The sequence below is a fragment of the Mustela erminea genome, chromosome 2 (genome assembly GCF_009829155.1).
Source record: "Mustela erminea isolate mMusErm1 chromosome 2, mMusErm1.Pri, whole genome shotgun sequence".
In the NCBI taxonomy this organism is placed as follows: Eukaryota; Metazoa; Chordata; class Mammalia; order Carnivora; family Mustelidae; genus Mustela; species Mustela erminea.
Window position 1 is genome coordinate 158,912,593 of NC_045615.1, and position 18,136 is coordinate 158,930,728.

Sequence of the window (18,136 nt, forward strand, 5' to 3'; positions counted from 1 at the left end):
TTTGGCTTCCTCCTTGCCAATTTGGATGCCTTTTATTTCTTTTTGTTGTCTTACTGCTGTGGCTAGCATTTCCAGGACGATGTTAAATTCGTAGTGGTGAGAGTGTATATCCCTGGCTTTTTCCTACCACAGACAAAAAGCTCTTAGTTCTTTCCCATTGAGGATGATATTAGCCATAGGTTTTTTTGTATATTGCCTTCATTATGTTGAAGGATGTTCCTGCTAATCCTACTTTGTTGAGGGTTTTTATCATGAATGGATGTTATACTTCGTCAAATGCCAAATTATGGAAAGAGCCTAAATATCCACTGATTACTGAAAGTATAAAGAAGATGTGATGTATATACACACACACACAGACACACACAGTGAAATATTGTGATATATATATATATATGCATATATATATATATATAATGAAATACTACTCAGCGATAAAAAAGAATGAAATCTTGCCATTTGCAATGACTCGGATGGAGCTAGAAAATATTATTACACTGAGTGAAATAAGTCAGTCAGAGAAAGACAAGTACCATAAATTCCACTTATATGTAGAACTTAAGAAACAAAACAGATGAACATGGAGGGGGGTAAGATAAACCAAGAAACAAAGTTTTTTTTTTTAAAGGTTTTTTAAAAGATTTTATTTATTTATTTGACAGAGATCACAAGTAGGCAGAGGCAGGGAGAGAGAGAGACAGAGAGAGAGAGGAGGAAGCAGGCTCCCTGCAGAGCAGAGAGCCCAATGTGGGGCTTGATCCCAGGACCCTGGGATCATGACCTGAGCTGAAGGCAGAGGCTTTAACCCACTGAGCCACCCAGGCGCCCCCCAAGAAACAAAGTTTTTTTTTTTTTAAAGATTTTATTTATTTATCAGAGGGAGAGAGGGGGAGAGAGCGAGCACAGGCAGATAGAACGGCAGGCAGAAGCAGAGGCAGAAGCAGGGCTCCCTGCTGAGCAAGGAGCCCGATGCGGGACTCCATCCCAGGACGCTGGGATCATGACCTGAGCCGAAGGCAGCTGCTTAACCAACTGAGCCACCCAGGCATCCCAAGAAACAAAGTCTTAACCATAGAGAACAAACTGATAGTTACCAAGGGGAGGTAGGTGTGAGGAAAAATGGGTTAAATAGATGATGGGGATTAAGGAGGATGCTTCTGATGAGCACCCAGGTGTTGTATGTAGGTGTTGAAGCCACCTGAATTCTACACCTGAAACTAATATCACACTATATATTAACTATAACTGGAATTTAAATTAAAAAAAGAAAACCCCAGAAAGTAGAGGTGATTGCCAGACATCTGCATATACTCATTTTTCAACATTTTTTGGTAGACAAAAGTGTTTTATATTTGTTAAAATGTATCCAAATTATTGCTACAATTTTTAAGTATATATAAAACCAAAATGCACAGTAAACACACATATCCTTATTGCACATCTCAATGAAAGGGGTACATGGGTGGCTCAGTTGATTGAGTGTCCGACTCTTCGTCTCAGCTCAAGTCTTGATCTCAGGGTTGGGAATTCAAGCCCTGTGTTAGGCTCCCAGTGTGGAGCTGACTTAAAAAAAAAAAATAAAACCAAGCCACCACAACAAAATCTCAGTGAAAAAAAAGTTGCTAAAAAAATAAAATTAAAGCCGAACTACTAATTCAGTTATGAAATATTTATAGTCTTATCTGTTTCCTTAGCTTATAATTTTTTTCATAGTACATTTCATGAATTACAGCCTTTTCATAAAATGGTAATATACATAAGAACATATATGTGCTGTTATTTTGGGGGAAAAGTGTGGATTTGCATTAAAAATTATTTGGGGAATGTTTATTACACACACGGATGCATTCAAATCATACAGTCTTGACTCCAGTAATAATGTTAATATCTCCATTGTAAGTGAAAGTTGTAATATGGCAGGATAGATCAAGTACAAACACATAACTTTTAGATACAGAAATATTGTCTTGGACACAAAAGAATAGTTCTCACTATCAGATTTCTGAGGTTTGCTGACATAGAAGTGAATGAATGTACTTTGCAACAGGCAGGAAGAAAATCCGTTTCTTACTGTGGAATTCTTATCACTTTAGTTGTCACGGTTAAACTTGTTCTAGGTTTTCAAATCCTCTTTCCCCAGGACTTCATACAGTTTGATGTTTTAAAAAATTCATTATTTGAATTTTCTGAAATGAGAAAATGAGAGGTTTTTTTGGCATTGTGCTGTTCTTGTTTCCCAGTGATTAAGTTGACATGTAAAAACTTCGGGCAGAAAAAGAAAGTTAGTGAAATCAAAGCCCTCTTATCAAAATGCTTCACACAAAACCCTAGCAGAACAATCTTTTCTTCAAGTCTGTTTTCTCAAAAGATCTGTCTTGGTTAAAATTAATTATAAAATACCAGTAATCTGATACCCTACCTTGATTATAATGCTTGCTTGTTTCGATTTGGGATTTAGGCATCTTTGTCCTTTACGTGCTTTAAGGTTGATACTGTTAAGGGAAGATCCAAAATAGTTTTAAGTTTTGGTTGGAAAAACATAAGCAAAACAAAAACAAAAAAGCTTCCCACCACTGTCCTCTTTAGCAAGTTCATTACTTACATCACTTCTATTTTGTCACAGCTGTTACTCGGGTAAATTATGGTTGCTTTCTCAATATCTGCCACTTTCACTGCTTTTACTCCAGGGCCTATGCAAAGACAGCGTCCCCCCTTGAACATGGGGAAGCCTAAAACAGATCACAGCATCAGTTACTAATACTTCCGTTTGCAACAGATGATTGTAGTTTATAATTCTGGTGAAGAATGTGAGCAGGGTTCTCATTAAGGATCAAGATAGCAATCTGTCAGATAGCACTTGACACCGCTGTTACTGGGAAAGGAACATAAGTAACATGTTGATTCTCTCTTTAAATTTGTAAACCAGTAAAGAATAAAAGGAAGCATGAAAAGTTATTGGAGATTAAGATAATCTCCCTCGTTTCCATGCTCAAGAATATATCCAGAAAGCTAATAATATTATCTCACATAAAATCTTGTTAACAGATATTTAAAACTATTGCTAAAGGCTCTTGCCAGATATTGTAGCCAAATCAAAAACTCCATGAAGTTTATCAATTCTAGCTTCAATAATCGTTTCTAGTACCTTAAACACTTCAGACATTGTCTGTCAAAGCAGTAGTAACTTCTAATGTCTGAGATTAAATAAAAATTTACTAAACCTTTTAAGAAAAGATGGAAACAAAGACATTTGAAGCATTAGAAAATGAATTTATAAGCTAAGAAGTAAAAGGTACCATATACCTTGAACAACTGTAGCACAGACTATCACAGTCAAGGCTATAACCATGCCCTTCACACTCATGTTTGTCTTTCGCCGCTGTTGCCGCTGTTGCCGCTGTTGTATTCAGTGTTGATACTCTTCTTGGAGGGAGTAGAAACGCTGAATGTAAAAGAAGGTTCTTGACTGGCATATGTAAGGCATTTTTATACACCTACAGTCCTCTTAGGACAACAGGAATTCCCCTTCTTGAGTCATGCTCTTTTGCTTCCAAGAGTTTCTATTTTGTTCTCCTCTACATGTCACTGTCCTTTCCTGTTTGTTACAGTGCTACGAGTATTAGGAATGTGAAAGCACTTTGTAAAGAGCAAAGAGCTTTATAAACATAGAATAAGGTACACCCAAATGGGAACCAGCCTTCTCAAATCAGCATTTCCTAGAAATGTATTTCATTCTGGGATTGACCATGGGCAATGAATTCTGATTGCCATTCATTCATTCTTTTTTTCTTTTTCTTTCGTTTTTTTTGCCATTCATTCTTTCAATCAGGAAGACTATCTTCCTACTCTGTTCACCCTCCATTCTTTACATCAGTATAAACAAAACATTTTGTTATTAATTTTTTAATTTTTTATTAACATATAATGTATTATTAGCCCCAGGGGTACAGATCTGTGAATCACCAGGTTTACACACTTCACAGCACTCACCATAGTACATACCTTCCCCATTGTCCATAACCCCACCACCCTCTCCCTACCCCCCCTCACCCCAGCAGCCCCTCAGTTTGTTTTGTGAGATTAAAAGACTCATGGTTTGTCTCCCTCCCGATGCCATCTTGTTTCATTTATTCTTTTCTACCCCCAAACCCCCCATGTTGCCTCTCAACTTCCTCATATCAGGGAAATCATATGATAATTGTCTTTCTCTGATTGACTTATTTTGCTAAGCATAATACCCTCTGGTTCCATCCACATCATCGCAAATGGCAAGATTTCATTTCTTTTGATGGCTGCATAGTATTCCATTGCATATATATATATATATATATATATATATATACATACACACACACACACACACACACACACCCCACATCTTCTTTATCCATTCATCTGTTGATGGACATCTAGGTTCTTCCTGTAGTTTGGTTATTGTGGACATTGCTGCTATAAACATTTGGGTGCACGTGCCCCTTTGGATCCTACATTTGTATCTTTAGACTAAATACCCAGTACTGCAACTGCTGGGTCATAGAGCAGCTTTATTTTTATTTATTTATTTATTTATTTTTAAATAATTTTTTATTTTTTATAAACTCATAATATATTTTTATCCCCAGGGGTACATGTCTGTGAATCGCCAGATTTACAGACTTCACAGCACCCACCAAAGCACATACCCTCCCCAAAGTCCATAACCCCACCCCCCTTCTCCCAACCCCCCTCCCCCCAGCAACCCTCAGTTTGTTTAGTGAGATTAAGAGTCACTTTTGGCTTGTCTCCCTCCCAATCCCATCTTGTTCCATTTATTCTTCTCCTACCCCCTTAAGCCCCCATGATGCATCACCAATTCCTCATATCAGGTAGATCATATGATAGTTGTCTTTCTCCGATTGACTTATTTCGCTAAGCATGATACCCTCTAGTTCCATCCACGTCATCGCAAATGGCAAGATCTCATTTCTTTTGATGGCTGCATAGTATTCCATTGTATACATATACCACTTCTTCTTGATCCATTCATCTGTTGATGGACATCTAGGTTCTTTCCATTGTTTGGCTATTGTAGACATTGCTGCTATAAACATTCAGGTGCATGTGCCCCTTCAGATCACTACATTTGTATCTTTAGGGTAAATATCCAGTAGTGCGATTGCTGGGTCATAGGGTAGTTCTATTTTCAACATTTTGAGGAACCTCCATGCTGTTTTCCAGAGTGGTTACACCAGCTTGCATTCCCACCAACAGTGTAGGAGGGTTCCCCTTTCTCCACATCCTCGCCAGCATCTGTCATTTCCTGACTTGTTAATTTTAGCCATTCTGACTGGTGTGAGGTGGTATCTCATTGTGGTTTTGATTTGTATTTCCCTGATGCCGAGTGATATAGAGCACTTTTTCATGTGTCTGTTGGCCATCTGGATGTCTTCTTTGCAGAAATGTCTGTTCATGTCTTCTGCCCATTTCTTGATTGAATTATTTGGTCTTTGGGTGTTGAGTTTGCTAAGTTCTTTATAGATTTTGGACACTAGCCCTTTATCTGATATGTCGTTTGCAAATCTCTTCTGCCATTCTGTCAGTTGTCTTTTGGTTTTGTTAACTGTTTCCTTTGCTGTGCAAAAGCTTTTGATCTTGATAAAATCCCAATAGTTCATTTTTGCCCTTGCTTCCCTTGCCTTTGGCGATGTTTCTAGGAAGATGTTGCTGCGGCTGAGGTCAAAGAAGTTGCTGCCTGTGTTCTTCTCAAGGATTTTGATGGATTCCTTTCTCACATTGAGGTCCTTCATCCATTTTGAGTCTGTTTTTGTGTGTGGTGTAAGGAAATGGTCCAATTTCATTTTTCTGCATGTGGCTGTCCAATTTTCCCAGCACCATTTATTGAAGAGGCTGTCTTTTTTCCATTGGACATTCTTTCCTGCTTTGTCGAAGATTAGTTGACCATAGAGTTGAGGGTCTATTTCTGGGCTCTCTCTTCTGTTCCACTGATCTATGAGTCTGTTTTTGTGCCACTACCATACTGTCTTTTTTTTATTACTTTATTTATTTCACAAATATTTCTTTTTTTTAAATTTATTTATTTTCAGAAAAACAGTATTCATTATTTTTTCACCACACCCAGTGCTCCATGCAATCCATGCCCTCTATAATGCCCACCACCTGGTACCCCAGCCTCCCACCCCCCCGCCACTTCAAACCCCTCAGATTGTTTTTCAGAGTCCATAGTCTCTCATGATTCACCTCCCCTTCCAATTTACCCCAGCTCCCTTCTCCTCTCTAACACCCCTTGTCCTCCATGATATTTGTTATGCTCTACAAATAAGTGAACCCATATGATAATTGACTCTCTCTGCTTATTTCACTCAGCATAGTCTCTTCCAGTCCCGTCCATGTTGCTACAAAAGTTGGGTATTCGTCCTTTCTGATGGAGGCATAGTACTCCATAGTGTATATGGACCACATCTTCCTTATCCATTCGTCCGTTGAAGGGCATCTTGGTTCTTTCCATAGTTTGGCAACCGTGGCCATTGCTGCTATAAACATTGGGGTACAGATGGCCCTTCTTTTCACTACATCTGTATCTTTGGGGTGAATACCCAGGAGTGCAATGGCAGGGTCATAGGGAAGTTCTATTTTTAATTTCTTTTTCTTTTAAAGATTTTATTTTATTTATTTGTCAGAGAGAGAGAGAGAGAGTGAGAGCGAGCACAGGCAGACAGAGTGGAAGGCAGAGGCAGAGGGAGAAGCAGGCTCCCTGCCAAGCAAGGAGCCCGATGTGGGACTCGATCCCAGGACGCTGGGATCATGACCTGAGCCGAAGGCAGCTGCTTAACCAACTGAGCCACCCAGGCGTCCCTATTTTTAATTTCTTGAGGAATCTCCACACTGTTCTCCAAAGAGGCTGCACCAACTTGCATTCCCACCAACAGTGTAAGAGGGTTCCCCTTTCTCCACATCCTCTCCAACACATGTTGTTTCCTGTTTTGTTAATTTTGGCCATTCTAAGTGGTGTAAGGTGATATCTCAATGTGGTTTTAATTTGAATCTCTGTGAGGGCTAGTGATGAACATTTTTTCATGTGTCTGATAGCCATTTGTATGTCTTCATTGGAGAAGTGTCTGTTCATATCTTCTTCTCATTTTTTGATATGTTTGCCTGTTTCATGTGTGTTGAGTTTGAGGGGTTCATTGTAGATCCTGGATATCAACCTTTTGTCTGTACTGTCGTTTGCAAATATCTTCTCCCATTCCGTGGGTTGCCTCTTTGTTTTTTTGACTGTTTCCTTTGCTGTGCAGAAGCTTTTGATTTTGATGAAGTCCCAAAAGTTCATCTTCGCTTTTGTTTCCTTTGCCTTTGGAGACATATCTTGAAAGAAGCTGCTGTGGCTGATATCGAAGAGATTACTGCCTTTGTTCTCCTCTAGGAGTCTGATGGATTCCTGTACCCATTGTTTTGATGACAGCTTTGTAATAGAGCTTGAAGTCTGAAATTGTGATGTCACCAACCTTGGCTTTCTTTTTCAATATTCCTCTGGCTATTCGAGGTCTTTTCTGGTTCCATCTAAATTTTAGGATTATTTGTTCCATTTCTTTGAAAAAAATAAAAAAGGATGGTATTTTGATAGGGATTGCATTAAATGTGTAGATTGCTTTAGGTAGCTTAGACATTTTCACAATATTTGTTCTTCCAATCCATGAGCACGGAAATTTTTCCATTTCCTTGTGTCTTCCTCAATTTCTTTCATGAGTACTTTATAGTTTTCTGAGTACAGATTCTTTGCCTCTTTGGTTAGATTTATTCTGAGGTATCTTATGGTTTTGGGTGCAATTGTAAATGGGATTGACTCCTTAATTTCTCTTTCTTCTGTCTTGTTTTTGGTGTATAGAAATGCAACTGATTTCTGTGCATTGATTTTATATCCTGACACTTTACTGAATTCCTGTACAGGTTCTAGCAGATTTGGACTGGAGTCTTTTGGGGTTGCACATAAAGTAACATATCATCTGCAAAGAGTGAGAATTTGACAACTTTTTTGCAGATTTGGATGCCTTTAATTTCTTTTTTGTCTGATTGCTGAGGCTAGGACTTCTAGTACTATGTTGAATAGCAGCGGTGATAATGGACATCCCTGCCGTGTTCCTGACCTTAGTGGAAAAGTTCTCAGTTTTTCTCCATTGAGAATGATATTCGCTGTGGGTTTTTCATAGATGGCTTTGATGATATTGAGGTATGTACCCTCCATCACTACACTTTGCAGAGTTTCGATCAGGAAAGGATGCTCTACTTTGTCAAATGCTTTTTAAGCATCTATTGAGAGTATCATATGGTTCTTGCTCTTTATTTTCTTAATGTATTATATCACATTAATTGATTTGCAGATGTTAAACCAGCCTTGCAGCCCTGGAATAAATCCCACTTGGTCATGGTGAATAATCCTTTTAATGTACTGTTGGATCCTATTGGCTAGTATTTTGGTGAGAATTTTTGCATCTATGTTCATCAAGGATATTGGTCTGTAATTCTCTTTTTTGATGGGATCCTTGTCTGGTTTTGGGATCAAGATAATACTGGCCTCATAAAGTGAGCTTGGAAGTTTTCCTTCCATTTTTATTTTTTGGAACAGTTTCAGGAGAATAGGAATTAATTCCTCTTCTTTTTTTTTTTTTTATAAAGGTGTTATTTATTTATTTGACAGAGATCACAAGAAGGCAGAGAGGCAGGCAACGGTTGGGGGGGAAGCAGGCTCCCTGCTGAGCACAGAGCCCAATATGGGACTCGATCCCAGGACCCTGAGATCATGACCTGAGCCGAAGGCAGAGGCTTAATCCACTTAACCCACTTAACCCAGGTGCCCCATGGAATTAATTCTTTAAATGTTTGGTAGAATTCCCCTGGGAAGCCATTTGGCCCTATGCTCTTGTTTGTTTGGAGATTTTTTTATGACTGTTTCAATCCTACTGGTTATGGCTCTGTTCAGGTTTTCTGTTTCTTCCTGGTTCAGTTTTGGTAGTTTATAGTCTATAGCAATGTATCCATTTCTTCCAGATTGTCAAATTTGCTGGTGTAGAGTGGCTCATATTATGTTATTTTATTGTTTGTATTTCTTTGGTGTTGGTTGTGATCTCTTCTCTTTCATTCATGATTTTATTTATGTGGGTCCTTTCTCTTTTCTTTTTGATAAGTCTGGCCAGGGGTTTATCAATCTTACTAATTCTTTCAGAGAACCAGCTCCTCATTCTGTTGATTTGTTCTGGTTTTTTTTGTTGTTGTTGTTGTTTGTTTGTTTCTATTTCATTGATTTCTGCTCTGATCTTTATTATTTCTCTTCTCCTGCTGGGTTTAGTTTTTTTTGTTGTTCTTTCTCCAGCTCCTTTAGGTGTAGGGTTAGGTTGTGTATTTGAGAACTTTGTTGTTTCTTGAGAAAGGCTTGTATTGCTATATATTTTCCTCTCAGGACTGCCTTTGCTGTGTCCCACAGATTTTGAACCATTGTGTTTTCATTATCATTTGTTTCCATGAACTTTTTAAATTCTTCTTTAATTTCCTGGTTGACTCATTCATTCTTTAGAAGGATGCTGTTTAGTCTCCATGTATTTGGGTCCTTTCCAAACTTCCTCTTGTGGTTGAGTTTAGCTTCAGAGCATTGTGGTCTGAAAATATGCAGGGAATGATTCCAATCTTTTGATACCAGTTGAGACCTGATTTATGACCCAGGATGTGTTCTATTCTGGAGAATGTTCCATGTGCACTAGAGAAGAATGTGTATTCTGTTGCTTTGAGATGAAATGTTCTGAATATATCTGTGATGTCCATCTGGTCCAGTGTGTCATTTAAGGCCTTTATTTCCTTGTTGATCTTTTGCTTGGATGATCTGTCCCATTTCAGTGAGGGGAGTGTTAAAGTCCCCTACTATTCTTTCATTATTGTCAATGTATTTCTTTGATTTTGTTATTAGTTAGTTTATATAGTTCTCTGCTCCCATGTTAGGGGCATAGATATTTAAAATTGTTACATCTTTTTGTTGGACAGACCCTTTGAATATGATAGAGTGTCCTTCCTCATCTCTTATTATAGTCTTTGGCTTAAAATCTGATTTATCTGATCTAAGGATTGCCACCCCAGCTTTCTTTTGATGTCCATTAGCATGATAAATTGTTTTCTACCCTCTTCCTTTAAATCTGGATGTGTCTTTGGGTCTAAAATGAGTTTCTTGTAGACAGCATTTTGATGCCTTTTTTTTTTTTTTTATCCATTCTGATATCCTGTGTCTTTTGAGTGGAGCATTTAGCCTCTTTACATTCAGGGTAACTATTGAGAGATATGGATTTGGTGCCATTGTATTGCCTGTTAGGTGACTGTTACTGTATATTGTCTCTGTTCCTTTCTGGTCTACTACTTTTAGGCTCTTTCTTTGCTTAGAGGACCCCTTTCAATATTTTCTGTAGAGCTTGTTTGGTGTTTACAAATTCTTTTAGTTTTTGTTTGTTCTGTAAACTTTTTATCTTTCCTTCTATTTTCAGTGATAGCCTAGCTGGATATAGTATTCTTGGCTGCATATTTTTCTTGTTTAGTGCTCTGACTATATCATGCCAGTTCTTTCTGGCCTGCTAGGCCTCTGTAGATAAGTCTTCTGCCAATCTAATATTTGTACCATTGTATATTACAGACTTCTTGTCCCAGGCTGCTTTCAGGATTTTCTCTTTGTCATTCAGAATTGTAAGTTTTACTATTAGATGACGGGGTGTGGACCTATTCTTATTTATTTTGAGGGGCGTTCTCTGTGCCTCCTGGATTTTGATGGTTGTTCCCTTTGCCGTATTAGGGAAATTCTCTACAGTAATGTTTCAATATACCTTCTGTTCCCTGCTCTCTTTCTTCTTCTTCTGGAATCCCAATTATTCTAATGTTTCATCTTATGGTATCACTTGTCCTTGAATTCTCCCCTCGTGGTCCAGTAGTTGTCTTTTTTTTTTTTTTTTTTTGCTCAGCTTCTTTATTCTCTGTCATTTGGTCTTCTATATCACTAGTTCTCTCTTCTGCCTCATTTATCCTAGAAGTAAGAGCCTCCATCTTTGATTGCACCTCATTAATAGCTTTTTTTATTTCAACTTAGATTTTAGTTTTTTTTTATTTCTCCAGAAAGGGCTTTTATTTCTTGAGAGTTTCTCTGATATCTTCCATGCCTTTTCCAAGCCCAGCTAGCACCTTGAGAATCGTCATTCTGAACTCTAGATCTGACATATTACCAGTGTCTGTATTGATTAGGTCCCTAACCTTCGGTACTGCCTCTTGTTCTTTTTTTTGTGGTTTTTCTGCCTTGTCATTTTATCCAGGTAAGAATATATGAAGGAGCAAATAAAATACTAAAAGGATGGCAAAGTCCCCAGGAAAATGTGCTTTAACAAAATCAGAAGCGACCCCAAATTGTAGGGGGAAGTAAGGGGTAAAAAGAAGTTCAGGGAAAAAAAATTAAAGAAAAAAATAAAGAATATGAAAAAGAAAATATATATATTTGACTGGTGCATAGAACAGAGTCACCCACTTTATTTGGGGAGTATTTTGGTCTCTTAGTATATGTGCTGCTGAAGCGAGCATGTATTTTGGTCTCTTAGAAGAAACTAACTCCCAAAATTTTAAAGAATCAAAAATACCCCCCCCCACACACACCAAATAATAAGGGTAAACATGATGAAGGGATGAAATATGAAAGTTGAAAAAATTTTTTTAAAAATTTCTAAAAAAAGAGTTGATAAGTTTTTTGGGAGAATAAAGAAAAAGAAAGTGGAGAGAATTTGCTCATGCTGGAGACTAGAACAAAGCCCTGTGTTGGATTTAGGGTATTTGATCTTTTAGAAGAAGTTGAATTCTACAAGGCACCTGGGTGGCGCAGTGGGTTAAAGCCTCTGCCTTCGGCTCAGGTCATGATCTCAGGGTCCTGGGATCAAGCCCTGCATCAGGCTCTCTGCTCCGCAAGCAAGGAGCCTGCTTCTCCAACTCTCTCTGCTGCCTCTCTGCCTACTGATCTCTCTCTATCAAAATAAAATAAATAAAATCTTTAAAAAAAAAAAGAGAAGTTTAATTCTAGATTTTTTTAGAAGAAAAAATCCTATGTGTATATAAAAAATAAAGTTAGATACAATGAAGGATAAAATATGTCTATAATAATGAAGGTTCAAAAATTTTTTTTTTTTTTTTATGAAAGGTGGTGTTGGGGCTCCTAGGTGGCTCAGCGGGTTAAAGCCTCTGCCTTCGGCTCAGGTCATGGTCCCAGGGTCCTGGAATCGAACCCCACATCCGGCTCTCCACTCAGCAGGGAGCCTGCTTCCTCCTTTCTCTCTCTCTGCCTGCCTCTCTGCCTACTTGTGATCTCTGTCAAATAAATAATAAATAAAATCTTTAAAAAAAAAAAAGAAAAGAAAGGTGTTGTTAAGATAAACTAGTTAAAAAATGTTAAAAGAGGAAAGAGGGCTAAAAATTTTAGCATAAGAAAAAAATAAAATTAAAAAAAAAAGTAATTAACTTTGCAAGACTAAAGAATCCTGGGGAGAAAGCCATGAATTCCGTGCTTTGCTTTCTCCTCCTCTGGAATTCCGCTGTTCTCCTTTGTAAGTGAACTTGGTCTTGGTTGGATTTCTTGCTGATCTTCTTGGGAAGGGGCTTGTTTTAGTGATTCTCAAATGTCTTTGCTTGAGGTGGAATTGCACCGCCATTACCCTGGGCCAGACGAAGTAATCGGCTTGGGTTGGCTTTCAGGAGCTTTTGTTCCCTGAATGCTTTCCATAGAGTTTGGGAGGATGGGCTTGAAAATGGCAGCCTCCTGATCTCTGGCCCAGGCAGCTGAGAGCTCAGGGTCTGACTCCTCAATGTTCCCTTGGAGAAAAGTGCTCAATCCCTCCGTCTCCCTGGTCTCCAGCCATGTTCTGAGCTCACCCAGCCTGTGACCAAGCGTCTCTGTCTCTGGCACACAGCCCTGCATGAAGTCTCCAGACCCAGCAGATCCCTGCCCTCTTCCAGGGGGTCTCCCTGGACCTTGTTGTTTCTGTCCTGAAAGAGCAGTGGCCTGACTGTGCCGCAGATCACAGTTTAAGGTAACCCGGAGCTGAGAGCTCACTCCTCAGCTCGGTCTCTGTAGCCGGCTTCCCCGCTCTAATACCTGCAAGCTCTGTGACACTCAGACACCTTCTGTCACCCCGTGGGACCTGAGACCACGATGTCCCCGCATGAGCTTCATTCCAGCTTAGCCTCTGGAGCAATGTCCCTCCATGGAGCAGACTTTTAAAAGTTCAGATTTTGTGTTCTGTTGTTTTGCCACTTGCCGGGAGCCGGCTCCTCCTGCCGCGGTTTATCTTCCCGGTTGCTTTGGATTCACTTCTGTGCAGTTTCTGCCTTTTAGAAAGTGGTCGATTTTCTGTTTCTAGAATTGCTGCTGCTCTTCTCTTCAATCTCCTGTTGGATTTGTAGGTGTTAACAACGGATTGATAAGCTATCTAGCAGGTCTCCTGCTGCCTGATGTGATCTCAGCTGCTACTCCTCCACCATCTCGGCTCCTCCCCCCAAAGAACATTCTTTTTTTTTTTTTTTTTTAAGATTTTATTTATTTATTTGACAGACAGAGATCACAAGTAGGCAGAGAGGCAGGCAGAGAGAGAGAGGGAAGCAGGCTCCCTGCTGAGCAGACAGCTGGATGTGGGGCTCAATACCAGGACCCTGGGATCATGACCTGAGCTGAAGGCAGAGGCTTCAACCCACTGAGCCACCCAGGCGTCCCCTGAAAGAACATTCTTAAACAGTTTTTATCACCTTTTGCTTTTTAAGTCCAAACTGTTAATATCTAAGGCCTACATTATTTGACATGAAATGACTTTTATTTAACCTTATTTATATTTATGCTGACTATAATTGTATATCTAAATACATTTCCCTGTAGTTCTGAATTTAATATCCATTTATTTTGTATGATTAACAGTTTTTATATGATATTTGGTGTATAAAGTTGTATGACTTGTGGATTTTTTAAAAATCTTCTTTTCTCATGTAATGTTTTTACATCTTGGGTTCTACTTTAATGTAACCCTTATTTTCTTTTTATGTATCTTTATCTTTCTCACTCAATCTTTCTCGACCTATTTGTTTTAAATGAGCCATGTGCATTTAAATGTTTAAATCATTTAAATGTTGTATATAAAGGATGCTTAATGGGTGAATTTACTTACTGAGTAACTGATAATTAGTAACGTTTTAAAAATGCTTTCTTGCTATTTTCTGTTTTCTTTTTTTTTTAATTCCAATATAGTTAATATACAGTATTCTGTTAGTTTCAGGTGTACGATCTAGTGATTAAAAAAGGTGAGCCTGGTGGTGGGTATTAAGAAGGGCGTGTATTGCATGGCGCAATGGGTGTGGTGCATAAACAGGGAGTCTTGCAACACTGAAAAAGTAAAATTAAATTAAAAAAAAAGATGTACATTATTTAGTGCTCATCATGATAAATGTATTCTTGATCTCTCTTCACCTATTTCACCTGTCCCCCCAGTCACCTCCTCTCTGGTCAGCATCAGTTTGTTCCCCGTTGGTAAAGGTCAGTTTTTTGGTTTGTCTCTTTTTTCTTTCTTTCTTTTTTTTTTGCTTATTTCTTGAATTCCACATGAGTAAGACCATATGGTTTTATAGTCTCTAAACTACTTATTTCATTTAGTAATATACTCTAGATCTCTCCAAGTTGTTGTAAATGGCAAGATTTCTTTCTTTATGGTGGAGTAATATTTCATTGTATGTATATGCGTGTGTATATTTCTATATATCTACATATATAGATTTATACACACACCTCATCTTTATACATTCATCTGTGGGTGGACACTTGTGCTGTTTCCATGATTTGTCTGTTGTGAATCATCCTGTAATAAACATAAGGGTGCATATATCCTTTTGAATTTGCATTTTCATATTCTTTGCTTAAATACCCAGTAGTGCCATTACTAGATTATATGGTAGTTCTATTTTTAACTTTTGGAAGAACCTGCATACTTTTTCCCACAGGGACTCTAGCAGTTGGCATACCTAGATTTCTTTTTCACTTTAAATTAAATGTCTTTTCTTGAACATTTTTCTTACGTGACTTGAAAGAAATGCATTGTTTTATGTTTTGCTAGTAATCCATAAAGCTTTTTTTTTTTAATCTAACATTTTCCCTTTGTTTACATCAACCATGAGTAGTATCTTCTGGTTCTTTCTTTTGTAAGATGAGAAAATCACTGTAACTATCACACATTTCCTATTTCCATCTTCTGTTGCATAATCTGGGATATATAGGTAGTCTGCTGTTCTCAGATGATTATTTTATATTATTTAACTACCCTTTTGAGAATTAACATTTAAATTTTATCCTGAAATCATGTATTTAATTACACATATTCCACATTTAAATTCTTTTAACAACCTAAAGTTTTTAAAACCTTAGATTTTCACAATATTGCTTTTTAATTGAGATATAATTTAGATACCAAGAATTTTACACTTTTAAAATATGCAGTTTAATGTGTGGTTTTTGTTTTTTTGTTTTTTGGGTTCTTTTTAAAAAAAAAAAAAAAAGCTAGAGAGAGAGAATACATGCATGAGCTCGGGGAGGGGAGGTGGCAGGTAGAGGGAGAGGGAGAATCTTAAGCACACTCCATGCCCAGTGTGGAGCCCAGTATGGGACTAGAACTCACTGCCCTGCGTTTAAATCAAGAGTTGGACTTTGAACTGATTGAGCTACCCAGGTGCTCCAGTTCAGTCGTTTTTTTTAGTAAAGTTGCAAAATACCTGATTCCAAAAACCTTATTTTCATTCCAGTATAGTTAGCATACAGTGTTGTGTTAGTGTACAGGTGTACAATACAATATGATTCAGTAATTTCGTATATTACTTAGTGCTCATCAAGATAAGTTTACTCTTAATCCTCTTTACCTGTTTCACCCATCCACCCACCCACCTCCTCTCTGGTAGCTGTCTGTTCTCTATAGTTAAAAGTTCTGTTCTCTATAGTTAAAAGTCTGGTTTTTTTTGCATTGTCTCTTCCTTGATTTGTATCTGAAATTCCACATATGAGTGAAATCATATGGTATCTGTCTTTCTCTGACTTCTTTTGCTTAACATTATACGCTCTGGGTCCATCCATGTTGTTGCAAATGGCAAGATTTCATTCTTTTTATGGCTAAATAATACTCTATTGTATATGTATATCACATCATCTTTATCCATTCATGTATGGATGGACACTTGGACTGCATTCATAATTTGCTATTGTAAATAATGTACTGCAATAAACAGGGGTGCACATATACTTTTGAATTGGTGTTTTCATATTCTTTATGTAAATACCCAGTAGTGTGATTACTGGATCATATGGTAGTTCTATTTTTAATATTTTGAGGAACCTCCATACTTTTTTCAACAGGGGCTGGACCAGATTGCTTTCCTACCAACAGTACATGGAAGTTGCTTTTCCTCTATATCCTTGTCAACATTTATTGTTTCTTGTGTTTTTTATTTTGGCCATTCTGACAGTTGTGAAGTGATACATCACTGTGGTTTTGTTTTGCATTTCCCTGATGATGAGTGATGTTGGACATCTTTTCATGAGGTTTTTGGCTCTCTGTTTTTTTTGGAGAAATATCTGTGTCTTATGCCCATTTTTTCATTGGAGTATGTGTTTTATTGGTGTTGAGTTGTGTAAGTTCTTTGTATATTTTGAATACTATCAGATATGTTATTTGCAAGTATCTTCTCCCATTCCATAGGTTGTATTTTAGTCTTGTTGATTGTTTCCTTTTTGTGCAGAAGTTTTTTTATTTTGATGTAGTCCCAGTGGTTTATGTTTGCTTTTGTTTCCCTTGCCTCAGGAGACATATCTAGAAAAATGTTGCCACAATTGATGTCAGAGAGATTACTGACTATGCTCTCTTCTAGGATTTTTATGGTTTCTAGTATCACATTCAGGTCTTTAATCCATTTTGAGTTTATTTTTGTGCATGAGTTAAAGCGGGCCAATTTCATTCTTTTGCAAGTAGCGATTCTAGGTTTGTCAACGCTGTTTGTTGAAGAGACTGTTTTTTTCCCATTGCATATTCTTTCCTTTTTTGTTGAAGATTAATTGGCCATACAATTGTGGGTTTATTTCTGGGTTTTCTATTTTGTCCCATTGATCTATGTGTCTCTTACTTTTTTAGAGAAGGGGAGAGGGAGAGGAAGAATCTTAGGCAGGCTCCATGCTCCATGTGGAGCCCAATATACTCTGTCTTACAACCCTGAGATCATGACTTGAACCAATATCAAGAGTCAAACACTTAACCAATTTAGCCATCCAGGTGTCCCCATGTGTTTATTTTGTGCCATTGCCATACTATTTTGAATACTGTAGCTTTGTAATGTAACTTGAAATCTGGAATTGTGGTACTTCCAGCTTTGATTTTTTTTCCCCCCAGATTCCTTTGCTATTCGGGGTCTTTGTGGTTCTATACAAATTTTAAGGTTGTTCTAATTCTGTGAAAAATGCTCTTGGTATACTGATAGGTATTGCATTAAATCTGTAGATTACTTTGGGTAGTATGGACATTTTTACAATACTTGTTCATCCAGTCCATGAACATGGAATATCTTTCCATTTGTTTCTGTTGCCTTTAGTTTCTTTCAGTATTCTATGTTTTTATAATACAGGTCTTTTACCTCCTTGGTTAAGTTTAATTTCTAGGTATTTTATTGTTTTTGGTGGAATTATAATGGGATTATTTCTTTAAATTTCTCTGCTGCTTCACTTACAGTGTACAGAAATACCACAGTTTTCTGTATGTTGATTTTGTATCCTGTGACTTCCTGAATCCATTTATCACTTCTAGTAGTTTTTTGGTGCAGTCTTAAGGATTTCTTTATATAGTATCATGTTATATGCAAGTAGAGTTTTACTTCTTCCTTGCCAGTTTAGATGCCTTTTATTTCTTTTGTTGTGATTTCTGTGGCTAGGACTTCCTGTACTATGTTGAATGAAATTGGAGAGAATGGGTATCTGTCTCTTGTTCCTGACTGTAGGGGAAAAGTTCTTAGTTTTTCTTTATTGAATATGATGTTGGCTGGGGGTTTTTCATATAAGACCTTTATTATC

At 37.7% G+C, this 18,136-nt stretch overlaps 2 protein-coding genes across 4 annotated transcripts in view; one reads left to right on the forward strand and one right to left on the reverse strand.

Annotated features, from left to right (window-relative positions):
* The window catches only part of ART3 (ADP-ribosyltransferase 3), a 154,551-nt gene that overhangs the window by 47,080 nt on the left and 89,335 nt on the right, over positions 1-18,136 (forward strand). The window lies entirely within an intron of this gene.
* On the reverse strand, positions 1,655-3,512 carry CXCL11 (C-X-C motif chemokine ligand 11). The gene is made up of 4 exons (XM_032334614.1): positions 3,304-3,512; positions 2,603-2,729; positions 2,420-2,492; positions 1,655-2,186 (listed from the first exon to the last, which is right to left on the reverse strand). Exons 1-4 carry the CDS (start codon positions 3,362-3,364, stop codon positions 2,145-2,147), a joined length of 303 nt encoding a protein of 100 aa, XP_032190505.1. The 5' UTR covers positions 3,365-3,512; the 3' UTR covers positions 1,655-2,144.

Excerpts from the sequence above, each read along its gene's own strand:
- CXCL11 (XM_032334614.1), bottom strand. The coding sequence starts at position 3,364 with ATGAGTGTGAAGGGCATGGTTATAGCCTTGACTGTGATAGTCTGTGCT. Across the intron at positions 2,730-3,303 it reads CTGTGCTACAGTTGTTCAAG|GCTTCCCCATGTTCAAGGGG; the intron begins GTATATGGTACC and ends GATCTGTTTTAG. Across the intron at positions 2,493-2,602 it reads TGTGACAAAATAGAAGTGAT|TATCAACCTTAAAGCACGTA; the intron begins GTAAGTAATGAA and ends TTCCCTTAACAG.